Source organism: Scyliorhinus torazame, chromosome 8, assembly GCF_047496885.1.
Source record: "Scyliorhinus torazame isolate Kashiwa2021f chromosome 8, sScyTor2.1, whole genome shotgun sequence".
In the NCBI taxonomy this organism is placed as follows: Eukaryota; Metazoa; Chordata; class Chondrichthyes; order Carcharhiniformes; family Scyliorhinidae; genus Scyliorhinus; species Scyliorhinus torazame.
This window is the reverse complement of record NC_092714.1, coordinates 32,553,472-32,575,231: the sequence shown is the minus strand read 5'-3', so window position 1 is coordinate 32,575,231 and position 21,760 is coordinate 32,553,472. Positions and strand designations below refer to the sequence as shown.

General features: G+C 46.7%; 1 protein-coding gene across 1 annotated transcript in view; it reads left to right on the top strand.

The window, feature by feature from the left end:
- Positions 1-21,760, top strand: part of LOC140427733 (single-minded homolog 2-like) — a 180,295-nt gene that overhangs the window by 55,593 nt on the left and 102,942 nt on the right. The window contains exons 2-3 of the mRNA XM_072513334.1: positions 12,080-12,162; positions 12,721-12,810. Of these exons, the coding sequence (XP_072369435.1) occupies positions 12,080-12,162; positions 12,721-12,810 (173 nt within the window). The remainder of the gene's footprint in view (positions 1-12,079; positions 12,163-12,720; positions 12,811-21,760) is intronic.

Sequence of the window (21,760 nt, the reverse complement as noted above, 5' to 3'; positions counted from 1 at the left end):
TACTGGGTTGCTGCTGCTGGGGAGAGGGGGGAGCTGGTATGGGAGGGGATGGGCGGGGGGCACCGCCTGGGGGAGATACAGCTGCGTGGGAACTGGGTGAGGAGCTGGAAAAAGGGGATGGCTAATCAACAAGTGGGGGGGGGGGTGGGAAGCCCCCCAACCCGGCTGATCACGTGGAACGTGAGAGGGCTGAACGGGCCGATAAAGAGGGCACGGGTACTCGCACACCTTAAGAAACTTAAGGCAGATGTGGTTATGTTACAGGAAACGCACCTGAAACTGATAGACCAGGTTAGGCTACGCAAAGGATGGGTGGGGCAGGTGTTCCATTCGGGGCTAGATGCGAAAAACAGGGGGGTGGCTATATTAGTGGGGAAGCGGGTAATGTTCGAGGCAAAGACTATAGTGGCGGATAACGGGGGCAGATACGTGATGGTGAGTGGCAAACTACAGGGGGAGACGGTGGTTTTGGTAAACGTATATGCCCCGAACTGGGATGATGCCAATTTTATGAGGCGGATGCTAGGACGCATTCCGGACCTAGAGATGGGAAAGCTGATAATGGGGGGAGATTTTAATACGGTGTTGGAACCAGGGCTGGATAGGTCGAAGTCCAGGACTGGAAGGAGGCCGGCAGCAGCCAAGGTACTTAAAGATTTTATGGAGCAGATGGGAGGTGTAGACCCGTGGAGATTTAGCAGACCTAGGAGTAAGGAGTTCTCGTTTTTCTCCTATGTCCATAAAGTCTACTCGCGAATAGACTTTTTTGTGCTGGGAAGGGCGTTGATCCCGAAGGTGAGGGGAACGGAGTATACGGCTATAGCCATTTCGGATCACGCTCCACACTGGGTAGACTTGGAGATAGGGGAGGAAACAGGAGGGCGCCCACCCTGGAGAATGGACATGGGACTAATGGCAGATGAGGGGGTGTGTCTAAGGGTGAGGGGGTGCATTGAAAAGTACTTGGAACTCAATGATAATGGGGAGGTCCAGGTGGGAGTGGTCTGGGAGGCGCTGAAGGCGGTGGTTAGAGGGGAGCTGATATCAATAAGGGCACATAAAGGGAAGCAGGAGAGTAAGGAACGGGAGCGGTTGCTGCAAGAACTTTTGAGGGTGGACAGACAATATGCGGAAGCACCGGAGGAGGGACTGTACAGGGAAAGGCAAAGGCTACATGTAGAATTTGACTTGCTAACTACGGGCACTGCAGAGGCACAATGGAGGAAGGCACAGGGTGTACAGTACGAATATGGGGAGAAGGCGAGCATGTTGCTGGCACACCAATTGAGGAAAAGGGGAGCAGCGAGGGAAATAGTGGGAGTGAAGGATGAGGAAGGAGAGATGGAGCGGGGAGCGGAGAGAGTGAATGGAGTGTTCAAGACATTTTATAAAAAATTATATGAAGCTCAACCCCCGGATGGGAGGGAGAGAATGATGGGCTTTTTGGATCGGCTGGAATTTCCCAAGGTGGAAGAGCAGGAAAGGGTGGGACTGGGAGCACAGATCGAGGTAGAAGAAGTGGTGAAAGGAATTAGGAGCATGCAGGCGGGAAAGGCCCCGGGACCGGATGGATTCCCAGTCGAATTCTATAGAAAATATGTGGGCTTGCTCGCCCCGGTATTGACGAGGACCTTTAATGAGGCAAAGGAAAGGGGACCGACTATGTCTGAAGCAACGATATCGCTTCTCTTAAAGAAGGAAAAGGACCCGCTACAATACGGGTCCTATAGACCTATTTCCCTCCTAAATGTAGATGCCAAGATTCTGGCCAAGGTAATGGCAATGAGAATAGAGGAATGTGTCCCGGGGGTGGTCCACGAGGACCAAACTGGGTTTGTGAAGGGGAGACAGCTGAACACGAATATACGGAGGCTGTTAGGGGTAATGATGATGCCCCCACCAGAGGGGGAAACGGAGATAGTAGTGGCGATGGATGCCGAGAAAGCATTTGATAGAGTGGAGTGGGATTATTTGTGGGAGGTGTTGAGGAGATTTGGTTTTGGAGAGGGGTATGTTAGATGGGTGCAGCTGTTGTATAGGGCCCCGATGGCGAGCGTGGTCACGAATGGACGGGGATCTGCATATTTTCGGCTCCATAGAGGGATAAGGCAGGGATGCCCTCTGTCCCCATTATTGTTTGCACTGGCGATTGAGCCCCTGGCGATAGCGTTGAGGGGTTCCAAGAAGTGGAGGGGAGTACTTAGAGGAGGAGAAGAACACCGGGTATCTTTGTATGTGGACGATTTGTTACTATATGTGGCAGACCCGGCGGAGGGGATGCCAGAAATAATGCGGATACTTGGGGAGTTTGGGGATTTTTCAGGGTATAAATTGAACATGGGGAAAAGTGAGTTGTTTGTGGTGCATCCAGGGGAGCAGAGTAGAGAAATAGAGGACCTACCGTTGAGGAAGGTAACAAGGGACTTTCGTTACCTGGGGATCCAGATAGCCAAGAATTGGGGCACATTGCATAGGTTAAATTTAACGCGGTTGGTGGAACAAATGGAGGAGGATTTCAAGAGATGGGATATGGTATCCCTGTCACTGGCAGGGAGGGTGCAGGCGGTTAAGATGGTGGTCCTCCCGAGATTCCTCTTTGTGTTTCAGTGCCTCCCGGTGGTGATCACGAAGGCTTTTTTTAAAAGGATTGAAAAGAGCATCATGGGTTTTGTGTGGGCCGGGAAGACCCCGAGAGTGAGGAAGGGATTCTTACAGCGTAGCAGGGATAGGGGGGGGCTGGCACTACCGAGCCTAAGTGAGTATTATTGGGCCGCTAATATTTCAATGGTGAGTAAGTGGATGGGAGAGGAGGAGGGAGCGATGTGGAAGAGATTAGAGAGGGCGTCCTGTAGGGGGACTAGCCTACAGGCTATGGTGTCAGCCCCATTGCCGTTCTCACCGAGGAACTACACCACAAGCCCGGTGGTGGTGGCTACACTGAAGATTTGGGGACAGTGGAGACGGCATAGGGGAAAGACTGGAGCCTTGGGGGGGTCCCCGATAAGAAACAACCATAGGTTTGCCCCGGGGGGAATGGATGGGGGATATGGAATGTGGCAAGAGCAGGAATAACGCAACTGAAAGATCTGTTTGTGGATGGGAAGTTCGCGAGTCTGGGAGCGCTGACCGAGAAATATGGGTTGCCCCAAGGGAATGTATTCAGGTATATGCAACTGAGGGCTTTTGCGAGGCAACAGGTGAGGGAATTCCCGCAGCTCCCGACACAAGAGGTGCAGGACAGAGTGATCTCAAAGACATGGGTGGGGGATGGTAAGGTGTCAGATATATATAGGGAAATGAGGGACGAAGGGGAGACTATGGTAGATGAACTAAAAGGGAAATGGGAAGAAGAGCTGGGGGAGGAGATCGAGGAGGGGCTGTGGGCAGATGCCCTAAGCAGGGTAAACCCGTCGTCCTCGTGTGCCAGGCTAAGCCTGATTCAGTTTAAGGTATTACAGAGGGCGCATGTGACTGGAGCACGGCTCTGCAAATTTTTTGATGTGGAGGATAGGTGTGCGACGTGCTCGAGAAGCCCAGCGAATCATACCCATATGTTTTGGTCATGCCCGGCACTACAGGGGTTTTGGACGGGGGTGACAAAGGTGCTTTCAAAAGTAGTGGGGGTCCGGGTCGAACCAAGCTGGGGGTTGGCTATATTTGGGGTTGCACAAGAGCCGGGAGTGCAGGAGGCGAGAGAGGCCGATGTTTTGGCCTTTGCGTCCGTAGTAGCCCGGTGCAGGATATTGCTAATGTGGAAAGAAGCCAAGCCCCCGGGGGTGGAGACCTGGATAAATGACATGGCAGGGTTTATAAAGCTAGAGCAGATTAAGCTCGTTCTAAGGGGGTCGGCTCAAGGGTTCACCAGGCGGTGGCAACAGTTCGTCGAATACCTCGCAGAAAGATATATGGAATGGAAAAAATAAGGCAGCAGCAGCAGCCCAGGATCGGGGGTGGGGGGGAGGGGGGGGGGGGGGGAGGGGGGGGGGGAGGAACCAGAAGGACTCTCAGGGTTGTTAATATATACTGTATAATATGTATAGGTCGTTGCTACATATAATTATATATTGGACTGTTAAATTATATTTTTGGAGAGTGTTACTTGTGATAAGGCAGTTGCCAATTCGGGTTAGTTTTCATTTTTGTTATTTATTATTTATTCATTTTCTGTTTATAAAATAGGTCATTGTTATTTGTGTTGTTATAATATTGTGTAAAGGATGCACAATGTACTGTGTTGGTTGACCAAAAATTTTCAATAAAATATTTTATAAAAATTAAAAAATTAAAAAAAAATAACAGTAACAAGCATAATTCAGCTGTCATAATAGTAAAAAGCTTAATGCTGCTGCTGTAACAGTAACAGGCATCATTCTGCTGCTATAAGAGTAAGAAGCATCATTCTGCTGCTGTAACAGAAACACGCATCATTCTGCTGCTATAACAGAAACAAGCATCATTCTGGTGCTATAACAGAAACAAGCATCATTCTGCTGATGTAACAGAAACAAGCCTCATTCTGCTGCTGTAACAGTAACATGCATAATTCTGCTGCTTTCACAGAAACAAGCATCATTCTGCTGCTATAACAGAAACAAGCATCATTCTGGTGCTATAACAGTAACAAGCATCATTGTGCTGATGTAACAGAAACAAGCATCATTCTGCTGATGTAACAGAAACAAGCATCATTCTGCTGCTATAACAGTAACAAGCATCATTCTGCTGCTATAACAGTAACAAGCATCATTCTGCTGATGTAACAGAAACAACCATCATTCTGCTGCTATAACAGAAACAAGCCTCATTCTGTTGCTGTAACAGTAACAAGTATCATTCTGCTGCTACAACAGAAACAAGCATTATTCTGCTGCTGTAACAGAAACAAGCATCATTCTGCTGCTAGTAACAGAAACAAGCATCATTGTGCTTCTGTAACAGTAACAAGCATCATTCTGCTCCTGAAACAGAAACAAGCATCATTCTGCTGCTGTAACAGAAACAAGCATCATTCTGCTTCTGTAACAGTAACAAGCATCATTCTGCTCCTGAAACAGAAACAAGCATCATTCTGCTGCTCGTCACAGTAACAAGCATCATTCAGCTCCTGAAACAGAAACAAGCATCATTCTGCTGCTGTAACAGAAACAAGCATCATTCTGCTTCTGTAACAGTAACAAGCATCATTCTGCTCCTGAAACAGTAATAAGCATCATTCTGCTGCTAGTAATAGAAACAAGCATCATTCTGCTGCTAGTAACAGTAACAAGCATCATTCTGCTCCTGAAACAGAAACAAGCATCATTCTGCTGCTAGTAACAGTAACAAGCATCATTCTGCTCCTGAAACAGAAACAAGCATTATTCTGCTGCTAGTAACAGTAACAAGCATCATTCTGCTTCTGTCACAGTAACAAGCATCATTCTGCTCCTGAAACAGTGACAAGCATCATTCTGCTGCTAGTAATGGAAACAAGCATCATTCTGCTGCCAGTAACAGTAACAAGCATTATTCTGCTGCTGTAACAGAAACAAGCATCATTCTGCTGCTAGTAACAGTAACAAGCATCATTCTGCTCCTGAAACAGAAACAAGCATCATTCTGCTGCTGTAACAGAACAAGCATCATTCTGCTTCTGTAACAATAACAAGTATCATTCTTCTGCTGTAACAGAAACAAGCATCATTCTGCTCCTGAAACAGAAACAAGCATCATTCTGCTGCTGTAACAGAAACAAGCATTATTCTGCTGCTGTAACAGAAACAAGCATCATTCTGCTCCTGAAACAGAAACAAGCATCATTCTGCTCCTGAAACAGAAACAAGCATCATTCTGCTGCTGTAACAGAAACAAGCATTATTCTGCTGCTGTAACAGAAACAAGCATCATTGTGCGGCTGTAATAGAAACAAGCATCATTCTGCTTCTGTAACAGTAACAAGCATCATTCTGCTCCTGAAACAGTAACAAGCATCATTCTGCTGCTAGTAATAGAAACAAGCATCATTCTGCTGCTAATAACAGTAACAAGCATCATTCTGCTCCTGAAACAGAAACAATCATCATTCTGTTGCTAGCAACAGTAACAAGCATAATTCTGCTCCTGAAACAGAAACAAGCATCATTCTGCTGCTATAAGAGTAACAAGCATCATCCTGCTGCTATAACAGTAACACCTGATCATTCTGCTGCTATAACAGAAACCAGCATCATTCTGTTGCTGTAACAGTAACAAGTATCATACTGCTGCTATAACAGAAAAAAGCATTATTCTGCTGCTGTTACAAAAACAAGCATCATTCTGCTGCTATAACAGTAACAGGCATCATTCTGCTGCTGTAACAGTAACAGGCATCATACTGCTGCTATAACAGTAACAGGCATCAATCTGCTGCTGTTACAGAAACAAGCATCATTCTGCCGCTTTAACAGTAACAGGCATCATTCTGCTGCTATACAGTAACACGCATAATTCTGCTGTCATAACAGTAAAAAGCTTAATTCTGCTGCTGTAACAGTAACAGGCATCATTCTGCTGCTATGACAGAAACATGCATCATTCTGCTGCTATAACAGAAACAAGCATTGTTCTGCTGCTGTAACAGTAACAAGCATCATTCTGCTGCTATAACAGTAACAGGCATAATTCTGCTGATGTAACAGTAACATGCATCATTCTGCTGCTGTAACAGTAACAAGCATCATTCTGCTGCAGAAACAAGATTCATTCTGCTGCTGTAACAGTAACAGGCATCATTCTGCTGATGTAACAGAAACAAGCATCATCCTGCTGCTATAACAGAAACACGCATCATTCTGCTGCTATAACAGAAACAGGCATCATTCTGATGATGTAACAGAAACAAGCATAATTCTGCTGCTGTAACAGAAACACAGATCATTCTGTTGCTGTAACAGAAACAAGCATCATTCTGCTGCTATAACAGTAACAGGCATCATTCTGCTGCTATAACAGTAACACGCATCATTCTGCTGCTATAACAGTAACATGCATCATTCTGCTGATGTAACAGTAACAAGCATCATTCTGCTGCTATAACAGTAACAGGCATCATTCTGGTGCCGGACCAATGACAAGCATCATTCTGCTGATGTAACAGAAACCAGCATCATACTGCTGCTAGTCACAGAAACAAGCATCATTCTGCTGCTAGTAACAGTAACAAGCATCATTCTGCTGCTTGTAACAGTAACAAGCATAATTCTGCTGCTGTAACAGAAACACAGATCATTCTGATGCTGTAACAGAAACAAGCATCATTCTGCTGCTATAACAGTAACAGGCATCATTCTGCTCCTGAACCAGAAACAAGCATCATTCTGCTGCTATAACAGAAACAGGCATCATTCTGATGATGTAACAGAAACAAGCATAATTCTGCTGCTGTAACAGAAACACAGATCATTCTGTTGCTGTAACAGAAACAAGCATCATTCTGCTGCTATAACAGTAACAGGCATCATTCTGCTGCTATAACAGTAACACGCATCATTCTGCTGCTATAACAGTAACATGCATCATTCTGCTGATGTAACAGTAACAAGCATCATTCTGCTGCTATAACAGTAACAGGCATCATTCTGGTGCCGGACCAATGACAAGCATCATTCTGCTGATGTAACAGAAACCAGCATCATACTGCTGCTAGTCACAGAAACAAGCATCATTCTGCTGCTAGTAACAGTAACAGGCATCATTCTGCTGCTATAACAGTAACAAGCATAATTCTGCTGCTGTAACAGAAACACAGATCATTCTGATGCTGTAACAGAAACAAGCATCATTCTGCTGCTATAACAGTAACAGGCATCATTCTGCTGCTATAACAGTAACACGCATCATTCTGCTGCTATAACAGAAACAAGCATCATTCTGCTGCCAGTAACAGTAACAAGCATCATTCTGCTGCTTGTAACAGTAACAAGCATAATTCTGCTCCTGAAACAGAAACAAGCATCATTCTGCTGCTTGTAACAGTAACAAGCATAATTCTGCTCCTGAAACAGAAACAAGCATCATTCGGCTCCTGTAACAGAAACAAGCATCATTCTGCTGCTAGTATCAGAAACCAGCATCATACTGCTGCTAGTAACAGTAACAAGCATCATTCTGCTGCTTGTAACAGTAACAAGCATCATTCTGCTGCTTGTAACAGTAACAAGCATAATTCTGCTCCTGAAACAGAAACAAGCATCATTCTGCTGCTTGTAACAGTAACAAGCATAATTCTGCTCCTGAAACAGAAACAAGCATCATTCGGCTCCTGTAACAGAAACAAGCATCATTCTGCTGCTGTAACAGAAACAAGCATCATTCTGCTGCTTGTAACAGTAACAAGCATAATTCTGCTCCTGAAACAGAAACAAGCATCATTCTGCTGCTGTAACAGAAACAAGCATCATTCTGCTGCTAGTAACAGAAACAAGCATCATTCTGCTGCTAGTAACAGTAACAAGCATAATTCTGCTCCTGAAACAGAAACAAGCATCATTCTGCTGCTGTAATAGAAACAAGCATCATTCTGCTTCTGTAACAGAAACAAGCATCATTCTGCTGCTATAACAGTAACACGCATCATTCTACTGTTATTACAGTAACAAACATCATTTGTGCTGCTGTTACAAAAACTGATGATTTTATGTCAAAACTGGGGTAAATATTGTGTGAGGTGTGACTATATGGTAGCAAACAATAACTGCTCCACACCAAACCCGTCATTCCAGCAACACGTCACTCCTCCATGTACACCACAAATAATCCGCAAAAATCAGTGTTCTTCAACCTTTTTTTCCGGGGACCCCTTTTTCCCAACCTGCCGACCTTCGGGACCCAACCCGGCCGACCTTCGCGACCCTACCCGGCCGACCTTCGCGACCGACGACGGCTGTTCTTCGTGACCCACGCCGGCCAAACTGCGCGACCCACCATTTTCTCTTACCTTGTTTGTTACTGACAAAAATGGAGGAAATGGGTTTGAGTCCCTTTGGCCCCAATGGTCCCTTTGTCCCTTTGGTCCCTTTGCCCCCCCCCCCCCCCACTTGAAAAAAAAAAGGCTGCGACCATATTAAAAAAAAATGCTGCCGCACTGGGCATGCGTGCCCGATCATCAGGCACGCATGCACAGTGCGGCCAAACTTTTTTTATCTGTTCCTGGCCATTTTGAAGGCCAATTGCAGCCGGCATTATTAAAAGCCGGTTGCTGCGGCTGTTGCGCGTGGATTTGCGTGACCGGGAGCACCTCCATGGAAGGCTCCGCGACCCTCCCGACACCTGTCTGCGACCCACCCACGGGTCGCGCCCCCGAGTTTGACAATGCCTACATTAGCACACTGCACACTCACAGATCCATATACACAATACATTACCACAGGTTCTAGCGTACACATCCACTATATTAACATAGCCTCTATCCACACCCACACAAACACAAAAATATGCACTAAAGTCAGCATAGAAACTTAGAAATCAGGAGCAGGAGTCAGCTATTGAGCTCCTTGGCGCCTGTTCCGACATTCAGTCAGATCAAAGCTGACCTGGCTGTGATCTCAACCTCACTTTCCTATCTGCCCCCTCCCATAACCCTTGACCCCCTCGCCCCCCCCCCCCATACCAGCCAGTCCCTCTATTTTAATAACATGATGCTTTTCAATTCCTCCCGTCAGAGTGGAGCTCACATTTTCCCCACATTATAATTCACCTGCCAAACGTTTGCTCACTCACTTGAATTAAGTAAACGTATCTAAATAAATGAGTAAGACGTCTTACAACACCAGGTTAAAGTCCAACAGGTTTGTTTCAAATCACTAGCTTTCAGAGCACTGCTCCTTCCTCAGGTGGATTCATCTGAGGAAGGAGCAGTGCTCCGAAAGCTAGTGATTTGAAACAAACCTGTTGTCTTTAACCTGGTGTTGTAAGACTTCTTACTTTGCTCACCCCAGTCCAATGCCGGCATCTCCACATCATGGCTACCATCGACACCGCAAAGTGCCGGCTCAAAGTGGAGAGGATCGCCAAGAAGATCGCACATATAGACACTGACATTAAGTTTCTACAAAGATGCAAGAAAGCAGGCAAGATCCCGAAAGGGCTACAGATCATGAACCCACTCAAGTCAACCTACGACACGGACTACGCTGAGAGACTCTGCCGTCGCACCTCTCTCACACTCCTCAATCACCTCGTACACCAGCTCTACAGCAGACGCCCCAACCTGGAAGCCAAGATCGAGTCCATATTCTCAACTTGCTCTCAGGACGCAGCAGACCAGCTGTGGAACACCGCCAAACATGAGACAACGATACTACGCCACCTATATGCCCACCAACAACAGGAAGCTTGAGAAACTCAGCATCACCCCCAGCAGCAACCAAGCCACCCCCAGTACCATAGTAGAAAACAATACAGGGAAATCTATTGTCAACTTGTCGGACTACACCCTTCAACCAGATGTAATTGAAGTCCTCAGCAAGGGGCTCAATTTCTGCACCACCACCAAATGCACCCCATCAGTCTCGTGGCAGACAGGGAGGAATTCATCAGGCAAATGAGGCTCCGGGAGTTCTTCCACAGAATACAAGAGGCCAACAGCGAACCCAATGAGACAACCAATGAACCGGAACAGCAGACTGAGAGATCTGCGGTGCGGCAACCGAAGAGGAAAGAGTCGAATTGGACCCGTCCGGAAGGCCACTGCCCTGACTCAACATGTATGCTCAAACTGTCAGGAATCGCGTCAATGCCAGATTCATCAGTCGCCTTCACAAGACAGCCCCGAACGTCACCCAAGCACAATGCAACGCTATCCGCGCTCTCAAGACCAACCGCAACATTGTCATCAAACCAGCAGACAAAGGAGGGGCCACCGTCATACTGAACAGAACGTACTACTACAAATAAGTGTACAGACACGCAACAACCAGGAACACTACAGAGAGTTATCCGCAGATGCGACCAAGGAACACACCCGCCAACTCAACAGACTGACCAAGACCTTGGAAAAAAGATTCACCTGAGGAAGGAGCAGTGCTCCGAAAGCTAGTGATTTGAAACAAACCTGTTGGACTTTACCCTGGTGTTGTAAGACTTCTTACAGTGCAACACCAGCATCTCCACATCATGGCTAAAGAAACGACTAGGCAAACTAAATCAATGAAACAAAATACTACCTGCATGCCTTTCAACACATAACTCCGCACCTGCACCAAGATCCATCCATACTTCGTTCACATGCACAATGCGGGAGACTTGCATTCATACAGCGCCTTTCACGACCTCAGGATGTCACAAAGCCCTGTATAAGGTATAGTCATTGTAATGTCAGAAAGTTGTGCACAGCAAGATCCCACAAACGATACTGTGACAATGACCAGATAGCCTGTCGTTAGTGATGTTGGCTGAGGGACAGAACATGGCCAAGGACACAGTGGACATGTGTCCTTCTCTCCTCTGCAATAGGACCATGGGGCCCTTTACGTCCACCTTTGAGGGGCGTGCGGCATTTTTTTAACGTCTTATCCAAAAGACACCCCCTCCGACAATACAGCTCCATTGGAATATCAGCCCAGATTTATTCTGCTCAAGTACCGGGAGTCAGATTTGAAGTTGCAACCTTCTGACAGGTGAGTGAAGAGTGCTGACCATTGAGACTTGGCGATTCATAAGACATTTAACACCCACTGCAACACACATTAACACATAACGGAACCACACGAACAACCACATAACTCAACCTTATCTCACAGCAGCTTTGGACATTCTGTGACGGCCGCCAGCAAAGTGACAATTGTTTAGAAAGTAAAGTGAAAATGCGCTCTTAAAGTATGGAAAGCGGAAGGTTTCTGTTTCTGTTGTGTCAGTAAACAATATAAAGAAACTATTTGAAAGAAACACATTCCCCAAAGATTGTTTAATTCAGAAGGAGAAGGATTTCCTGGTTAGTAATTATGTCAGAAAAGAGTTATCTTCGAGAAACATTCAGCTTCATGTGACAGTTCATTATCAGCTGTTAACAACTGGCTTGGTTTGGATGCTGCTAATGCCCTTGCTGTTATTTCTCATTCAGGTCTGGGAGACGCCTGGGGACAGTGTAGTCGCGTGAGTCCTTTGGACAACATGGCCAGAGAATTGGGATCCCATTTACTTCAGGTAAAGGAACTTCTTAACGAGACGGACGCGCACCGGTTCCAGACAGACTTGTTGGAAAGACCACAATGGGGTTAAACGCGGGGGCAGAGAAATTGGCAAAAGATCAATATCACTGTTCGCCACCCGTATCGACACAACCCTCAGTTTAATAGGAAACACACACTTCACACAGCATCCCTGCGGTGCAGAAGGAGGCCATTCGGCCCATCGCGTCTGCACCTACCCTCCGAAAGAGCACCCTATCCTGGTCCACTCCCCTATCCACCCTGTCTTACCCCGGCAACCCCACTTAACCTGCACATCCCTGGACACTAAGGGGCAATTTAGCCTGGCCAATCCACCCAACCTGCACACTTTTGGGCATCTCTTTATATTATAACCCGTTATCCCTGCGATTAGCCCCTTTGCATTGGGGCAGTCTGCCTCACACTTGTTAAAGTGAAGGTGCAGAGAATTGTGTCGGGAGGGGGGTGAAAGTGTGTGATTAAAGTCACGATCGTTACTGTGAAATGTACAGACTTACGGGTGTTTTGCTCTTTATTTTTGTGTGTTTTACAGACTCTGGATGGCTTTGTTTTTGTAGTCGCCTCTGACGGTAAAATCATGTACATATCGGAAACGGCATCAGTGCATCTGGGACTGTCTCAGGTAAGAAGTGACGTCCTCGAGACACACACACAGCCTGCATGGGCTCGATGGGCCAAACGCTCTCCTTCTGGGCCATAAATGACTCTCTGGCTGCCAGTGATGCTATTTGATGGCCAGGCCCTCAGCAAGGTGCAGACAGGAATGCAACATGCACACGTGCAAAGAGCGAATGCTGAATAGGGTTGATTCCGGGTACACAGCAGATATGACAACCCTGCTTGAGAACGGTCACAGAGGGCAACAGGTATGTGAGGGGGGCAACCAGCAATCAGACAGAAAGGGACAGTGTTATTGTGGAGAAGGCGATGTGTCAAACAGCAGTCCCTGTCTCAAACATCATTAACTGATCACACCAACGCTGGAACTGCAGTCACCCGTTAGGGGATTATTTTTTAAAGAAAAGGGAGACAAAAAGAGGAAAATCCCAAAAGAATACGAAACTCTTGGAATCCCCTCCCTAATCCCGGCCGCCTCTCTAACTCTCTCCTTAAACACCTTCTTAAAACGTACATTTGACCAGGCGGTTGGTGCTCTGCCAGAATGCCATCTGATGTGAATAGCTCCGGTTTTGCCTCGGTAAGGTCCCGATCAACAGCCTTTGGACATTTCAGGAGGTTGAAGGCGCTAGATAAATGCAAGTTGTCTTGTTAAAGTGTATGTGTGTGTGTGTGTCACAGAGAGAGATCGATCATTGGAATCCCCACAATCTTGGAAACAGCCATATCTAGAAGAGAAACACCGATTAAAGTTGGTCTTTGGAACAAGTCCCCCAGCTCAAACGTTAACATTTGCCCCACTTTCCGAGAGTCCACCACAACCTGGCTGCATTGGGCGTATTTATTTCACTCTCCGCCTTTTGGAGAACAGGGGGCAGGCACGGCATCCTCTATGGAGCAGTGTGAGAGGTGGTGCTGTCGGCTGAGCAGAGATGTCTGCGCACCACCTGAACCGGCTCATTGAGTTGTAAAGCGAGTATCTTGAAAGAAGCGCCGAGGGGCGATGCCTTACATCTCTCATTCTCTGAGAACAGGAGCAAGCCGCCAGCCTTCCAGTTCTACACAGTGAAGCCACACTGTCGCAGACTTAACTCAAGTATGTGCATCTTTTCAGCAGATGTCCTGCTCACTCGCCACTAATCTCCACGGCCGTTTACAGACTAAAAACCGTGCCGCGATATTTGACAATGCGGGATTAATCCTGCAACCGCACACTGTAGTCTGTGAAGTATTTCTCTGGGGGAGGTTTTCTCTCTCATCAGTTCTCGCTTTTTTTCCTCCTCCTCATTTTTTTTTCGTGTTGTTGCTTTAAAAAAAAATTGGTCCCTAATCTGATCGGTTGACCCACTGAACAAAACAATTTGTACACTAGCTGCTAAGCCGCGACCTGCCCAATCTTTATTCTGACCCTCAGATTTCGAAATGAAGGATCAAAGTGTCCCTTTACTTTTCACATGTTAATGTGATCTGCGGGTTTTAGTTCCAAACCCAACCCGTTCTCAGCCCCTCTGTCTGCGAGAAATCTTAACCGTCTCCAGCCAGACGGTCAAGATTTGTAGTTTTACCTCATTCAAATAACCTGACCTTCTGGTGTATCGCAGTCTGTCTCTTTCTCCTTTCCATTTTGATGATTTGTTCTCATGTAAATTTCAATGATGGCACAGGGCATTATTTTCAACATTCCTCTTTTTCCATTAAAATCAATCAGTAGCTATTAACACAGCGACTAATGTTTCCCTTTTTATCAACGGTCATCAAACCAAAACAGAATCGTGTGGAGCCTTGATGAGGCCCCATCCCGAGAATATACATTCAGTTTTGGGAAGTTCACCTCAGAATGGCCTTGAGCGAGGTCTGGGGCAGACTGGCCACAATGCTTTTTAAAAATTCATTTATTGGACGTGGGCATTGATACAGATCAGTATTTATTCCCCATCCCTAATTGCTCTTAAGAAGGTGGGGGTGAGCTGCCTTCTTGAACCGCGGAAGTCCCTGAAGTGTAGGTGCACCCACAGCGCTTCGGAAGAGAATGCCAGGATTTTGACCCAGCAAGGAACGGTGATATATTTATTTCCAAGTCAGGATAGTGAGTGGTTTGGAGGGGAACATCCAGGTGGTGGTATTCCCACATATCTGCTGCCCTTTTCATAGAATCATAGAATTTACAGTGCAGAAGGAGGCCCATCGAGTCTTCACCGGCCCTTGGAAAGAGCACCCTACCTAAACCCACACCCCTGCTCTATCCCCGTAACCCAGTAACCCCACCTAAACCTTTTGGACACTAAGGTCAATTTAGCATGGTCAGTCCACCTAACCTGCACATCTTTGGACTGTGGGAGGAAACCGGAGCACCCGGAGGAAACCCACGCAGACACGGAGAGAACGTGCAGACTCCGCACAGACAGTGACCCAAGCCGGGAATCGAACCTGGGACCCTGGAGCTGTGAAGCAACAGTGCTAACCACTGAGCTACCGTGCTGCCCTTTTCATTATGTTGGGTTTGGAAGGGGCTGTCGAAGGAAATCATATAACAGAAATAATAGAATCCCTACAGTGCAAAAGGAGGCCATTTGGCCCATTGAGTCTGCACCGACTCTCTGAAAGAGCAGCCTACCCACATCCACTCCACCCTACCCCCTGTAACTGGACCTGCACATCCCTGGACACGACGGGGCAATTTAACACAGCCAATTCACCTAATCGATACATTGTAGGAGCCTTTATGAGTTGCTGCAGTGCATCTTGTGGATGGCAGACGCTGCTGCCACTGTGTATCAGTGGTGGAGGGAGTGAATGTTTGTGGGAGGGGTGTCAAACAAGTGGGCTGCTTACAGGGTTAAATTATGAGGGCCAGGTGGTGCGGGCTTGCTTTGAAGTTCCTTCTTTTTGGAAAATATTTTATTGAGGCAAATATAATTTTAACAACAGTTTTAAAGAGGAACAAACAACAGAAAAAATAACACCAACCCAACCAACAACCAAACCCAGTCAACATGCACAGTTCCCCAATCCCCCTTTCCCACCAACTATTCCCATCTCAACCATTCCCCCATGCCTTCCTCTTTCCCTTTACCAGCATCCCCCCCCCCCCCCCCCCCCCCCCCGCCCTTATATCTGCTGACAGCTTAATCCTCCTCAAAAAAGTCGATAAACGGCTGCCACCTCTGGCTAAACCCTAGCATCGATCCTCTCAGGGCAAAGCTGATCTCAAGCCTGAGAAACCCGGCCATGTCACTGACCCAACCCCGATTTTGGGGGTTCCGAGTCCGTCCACGCCAATAACATCCATCTCCGGACTACTAGAGAGGCAAAGGCCAAAACGTCAGCCTCTTTCGCCCGCTGGAGCACTGGATCTTCCGCCATACCAAACATCATCACCTCTGGATTCTGAACCACCCGTACCTTCAATACCGTGGACATGGCATCAGCAAATCCTTGCCAAAATCCCCTAAGCTTCGGACATGCCCAAAACATGTGGACGTGATTTGCGGGCCCTCCCGCGCACCGCCCACACCTATCTTCTACCCCTTCAAAGAACCTGCTCATACGGGCCACAGTCACATGAGCCCTGTGGACCATCTCAAATTTTAACAGGCTAAGCCTGGCACACGACAAGGACGCGTTAACCCTACTCAGGGCATCCTCCCACAATTCCGTCTCTAATTCCTTGCCCAATTCTTCCTCCCATTTTCACCTCACCTCCCCTATCGGGGTTCCCTCCCATACCATAAGTTCTTTATAATTTTCCGAGACTTTCCCCTCCCCAACTCCCATTGTCCTATATCCCCTGGGGCGGTAGGTACAGAAAGGTCGAGACCTGCCTCCACGCCACACAAAGTCCCTCACCTGCAGGTAGCGGAACCCATTGCTTTGTCGTTCCTTGAGTACAGAAGTTTAAGGATGATTTGACCCAGGTATTTAAATGTGTAAAGGGATTTAATAGCCTTGATGCTGAAAAATTATTAACTCTGGTGTGAATCAAGAAGAAATATTGGAACAGAGCTCAGCCTCTCGGAAGACAAAACAAAAATCTGGAAGCAATTTTCTGCCATGATTTAATAAATAGTAGAACAGAATCAAGGGGCTGAATGGCCTATTCTTGTTCCTAATTTATTATATTAAGACATTTAGGAGATTAGCTTGACCCCATTGTACAGAACATCACAGACTTGAAATAAAAGTATGAGAGGTGAAAAGAAAACATCTGGAGTGAGAAAGCTTCTGATTTAAAGAATATATATTGTAGGAAAGGAAGATCGAGGTAGATAATGAGAGCTGAAGTTACAGGATACAAGGAAAGAAAGAATTGGGCCTGGAATCATGAGGTGGGTGTTGATTCAAATACAGTGAGCATACAACAATGGAAAGAGTGTACAGAAAATGTGGAGCCAGGAGAAATGATCAGAAGTGAAATATATAAAAATAATTGCACAACAAGCAGTGTTAAATGCTGTGGCTGATTTTTGAATGTTACGGAGTATAATGGAAAATGTCTTCATATTTCCCATCATCCGTGGCCACCCTATTTCCCATGCAATGCATAGTGCAGTGATTGGCGGAATAAGCTCACTGCTGTGTCTGTCACTCCCAATGGGCCTTGGTGGAGGAAGAAGGCAGGAGTGGCTAGAATTGTGCATCGATTCACTAATTATCAAAATGGGAAACCAAAGCATGATTCAGATCACTATAATGGCAGTGCTTCTATTGCTGTGTTTGCTGGGTATGTACTCTTCTGGTGACAGCAAGGCTGGTGTCAGGTCCAACTGGAGTTCACAGATAGTAACCAGCAATGTATAGAGTCAGCCCCAAGCCTAAAGATACCATGTTTTTATTCAACTGCCAGAGAAAATTCATATTCAGCAAAATATGATGCACGGTGCACACCCCTGTACAAATATGGCATGTGATAAATGCCACACTCAATCACATAATTACATTTCTAAAACCTAACGCCTAATGCAACCCATAGGCTTCTTTTTGGGGAACTAAACAACCTTTGCAAAATGCTGCCACTTCAACATTTTCAACATTTTGCACATTTCATTCATTCGGAAGAGGATTTTGAGGTAGATCTTATGTTTCAGGAATAAATTAGAATTTTGTAAATTACAAGTTGCTCGTGATTTTAATTATTCTTATGAGAGTTTCAATCACTGTTCAGACTCATCTGTTTTGAATTGAAATTTCCTATTAAAATTGGGCAATGTTCTGTAATACAATATATTTGAGCAATGATTGTCAACTAATCCCATTCTGCTATAAGTAATTTGGTGCATTGTGACAAGATGTTTGTCAGTCACCATTTGGACTTTTTTAATTTGCCAGAGACCTTAACATATTGTTATTTCAAAACTATTACAATTATGCGGTCGATAAGTTTGTTATGTTTTGGACTGTGTTTTTAAATTTAAAGTAAAAATGAAGGTGGTCATGTGACTTGTTCTGAAGTCTGTCTGATAATAAATCTGGGTGGTTTGATTGGTCAGAATATAAAGAACCACAGAGAATGACTAAAAGGTTAACCAGGAGAAAAAAATTAAACTATGAGAGGAAGAAAGCTAGAAATGTAAAAATGGATAACAAGAGTTTCTACAGGGGCGGCACGGTAGCACAGTGGTTAGCACCGTTGCTTCAAAGTGGCAGGGACCCCGGTTCGATTCCCGGCTTGGTTCACTGTCTGTGCGGAGTCTGCACGTTCTCCCTGTGTCTGCGCGGGTTTCCTCCGGGTGCTCCGGTTTCCTCCCCCAAGTCCCAAAAGAAGTACTGTTAGGTAATTTGGTCATTCTGAATTCTCCCTCTGTGTACCCAAACAGGTGCCGGAATGTGTCGACTAGGGGCTTTCACAGTAATTTAATTGCAGTGTTAATGTAAGCCTACTTGTGACAATGAAGATTATTATTATTAGGTATTTATAAAGGAAAAGTGAAAATAAAGTGAGTGCTGGTCCTCGAGAGAGTGACAATGGGGAGTTAGTAGATAACAAAGGAAGGGTGGATGAAATGAACAAATATTTTGCTTCTGTCTTCACTGTAGAGGATACAAAAAACATTCCAGTGATAGTTGTAAATCAGGAGGTGGAAGAGAGAGAGGAACTTGGTGAAATTACAATCACTAGGGAAGTGGTACTGGAAAACCAATGGAGCTGTGGGGTTGACAAATCTCCGGGTCCTTCTGGACTTCATCCTAGAGTCTGAAAAGAGGTGGCAAATGGGGTAGTAGATGCATTGGTGTTAATTTTCCAAATTTCCTAGATTCTGAAAAACTTCAATCAAACTGGAACGTAGCAAATATAACCCCTCAATTCAAGGAGGGACGGAGGCAGAAAACAGGAAAATCATTAAAGAGGTTATAGCTGGGGACGTGGAGAAACGCAACGTAATTGGGAAGAGTCAGCACAGTTTTCTTTATTCATTCATGGGACATGGGTATCACAGGCTGGGCCAGCATTTATTGCCCATTCCTAATTGTCTTAGAGAGGCAGTTAAGAATCAACCACATTGCTGTGGGTCTGGAGTCACATGTAGGCCAGACCAGGTAAGGAGGGCAGATTTCCTACCTTGAAGGACATTAGTGAACCAGATGGATTTTTACGACAATCAACAATAGTTTCATGGGCACCATTAGACTTTTTAATTCCAGATTTTGCACTATGGTGTTGCTCCTCAGTGACTGGGACATGCTCCGAAGTGCCTTGGCAAGATCCACCTGCATCTAGGCCACGCTCTGCAGAACCTAGGCAATGACCACCTGCATCTGGGATGCTTCCCTCAGCGACTGGGACATGATGTCGAGGCCCTCAGCCTTGGTCGACACAGACTGAGCCATGGCTTGGGCACCATCAGTCATCACGCTGACCTTGTACTCCAGGCTGTCCACTGCTGTCGCCACCTTAGTTGTGTTGGCCTCGGTGCCACATACTGTTGGCATCATCTGCACCTGTAACGTTTGGGACTCCTCCAATCGACTATGCATTCACCGGAGTGTCGCTGACATCCCCTCCTAAAACTCATGGCCATGCCTTAGCGTCTGAATCAGCCCAGAGGCTCACCATCTGACTGGGATTCGGCTGAATCTTGGGTGCCTACTGACGTCTGAGCTGGCGAGACCGTGGCCCATATTTAATGGCACTTAGTGCAGGAAATGATCCCCCATGAGCTTCACGGGGGATCATCTTGGGATCCAGCAGACGTCCAATTGCTGACTCCCTTGGATGTACCTCATTCCATCTGATGCACATCAGCATCTGTGGGGTGCCCACCAGATTGTGCCCCAGAAGCATGTCCAGTAATGTTGCCCACCGGGGTGTGTGTCTCTGCGCTGGTGGGAGGTGGGGTGACAGCCGTGATGTTTTGCTAGTGATCTCCTCAGAGCTCTACTCCGAGGTGATTGCTTGGATGGCCCAGCCCCATCAGATGGAGATGTGGCGAGAGAATTGACATGTGGTCAGTGAGGGGGGAGGATCATTTTGTCTGGCTTGAGCAACTCATTGAGACAGGTCATCTGGGTGAAGGGGCAATGAATCCTCACCTCTGTAGCGCAGGCCAATCTCGCTGTCGGTGACTGCTCTCTCCTCGGACAACACTGTGATCTCCAGGGTCCTTTCCTCATGGGGGTGAGGACTTTGATGTCCGGAGCCCCGCTGCCCATCTGGGCCCTTTCCCACCTATCATGGGCTAACTTCCCCTGCGTTCCGAGGTGGCCTTGTGAGCTGCACGCTTGATGCATCAGGAGAGTCTAAAAGAGGTGGTATGTATGGGCACCATTCCTGGACCTGGAGAGGTAGTACTGGTGGGTGCTGGGGCGCAGGCATGGTAATATGCTGCAGGGGAGGAAGTGCGAGGTGTCAGCCACCAACTTGTTGAGGAGGGTAGTGGCGGTGGTCAGCATGGTGGCAGGCAGGACTGATGCCAGGGGGCTGGTGTTAACGTGCCCTTACGGCCACGTAGAGATAATTGGTCTTCTTCCCTCACTGAACGACGGTCCTCCTGGTCATGCTGCCCGAATTGGTGCTGCCATTGCCTCTCAGGCGGCACTGGCCAGCCCTATTGCTGGTCCTCCAATCCCCCTTAGGGGAAGAGGGTGACCCGTCTCGCCTCCACAGCATCTGGCAGCCTGGTCAGGTTGGCATCCCTAAAGGGTGGAGCAGGACTATGTGGTGTCATAATCATGTATTGCCAGGGAGCTGGTTCTGAGGGAGAGTTTATGAGCAGCTGCCCTTGTTAGCGGGCAGCTGCCGGGCACGGCCCAGGCAAATCAGCAGGCGGGGCAGCCAGTTCGACCGTGAAGCTCATAGGGGGATCATTTCCGGCACTAAGTGCCATTAAATATGGGCCACGGTCTCGCCAGCTCAGCCGTCAGTAGGCACCCGAGAAGTCGTGCCTGACACGGCACTTAGAAATTTTCCCGTTTAATCGCGCCCAAGGAGTTTGCAGACAAAATGTAAATAGGTTGAGAGAGTGGGGAAAAACCTGGCAGATGGAGTATATTGCGTGCAAATGCAAAGTTGTTCACCTTGGCAGAAAGAGTAAGAAAGCAGAATATTACATAAATGTAGAACGGCTGCAGAATTCTGAGATGCAGAGGGATCTGAGTGTTCTGGTGCATGAGTCCCAACAAGTTAATATGCAGGTACAACACTTAATTACCAAGGCTAATGGAACGGTATCCTTTATTACGAGAGGAATTGAACATAAAAGCAAAGATGTTATACATCAGTTATACTGGACATTGGTAAGACTGCATCTGGACTAGTGTGTACAGTTTTGGTCTCCTTTATTTAAAGAAGGATTTCATGTATTAGTGGCAGTTCAGAGAAGGTTTACTGGATTGATATCAAGTACGAGAGGGTTGTCTTATGAACATAGGTTGGACAGGCTGAGCTTATTTCCACTGGAGTTTGGCAGAGTGAGTGGTGACTTTATTGAAGTATATAAAACCCTGAATGGCATTGACAA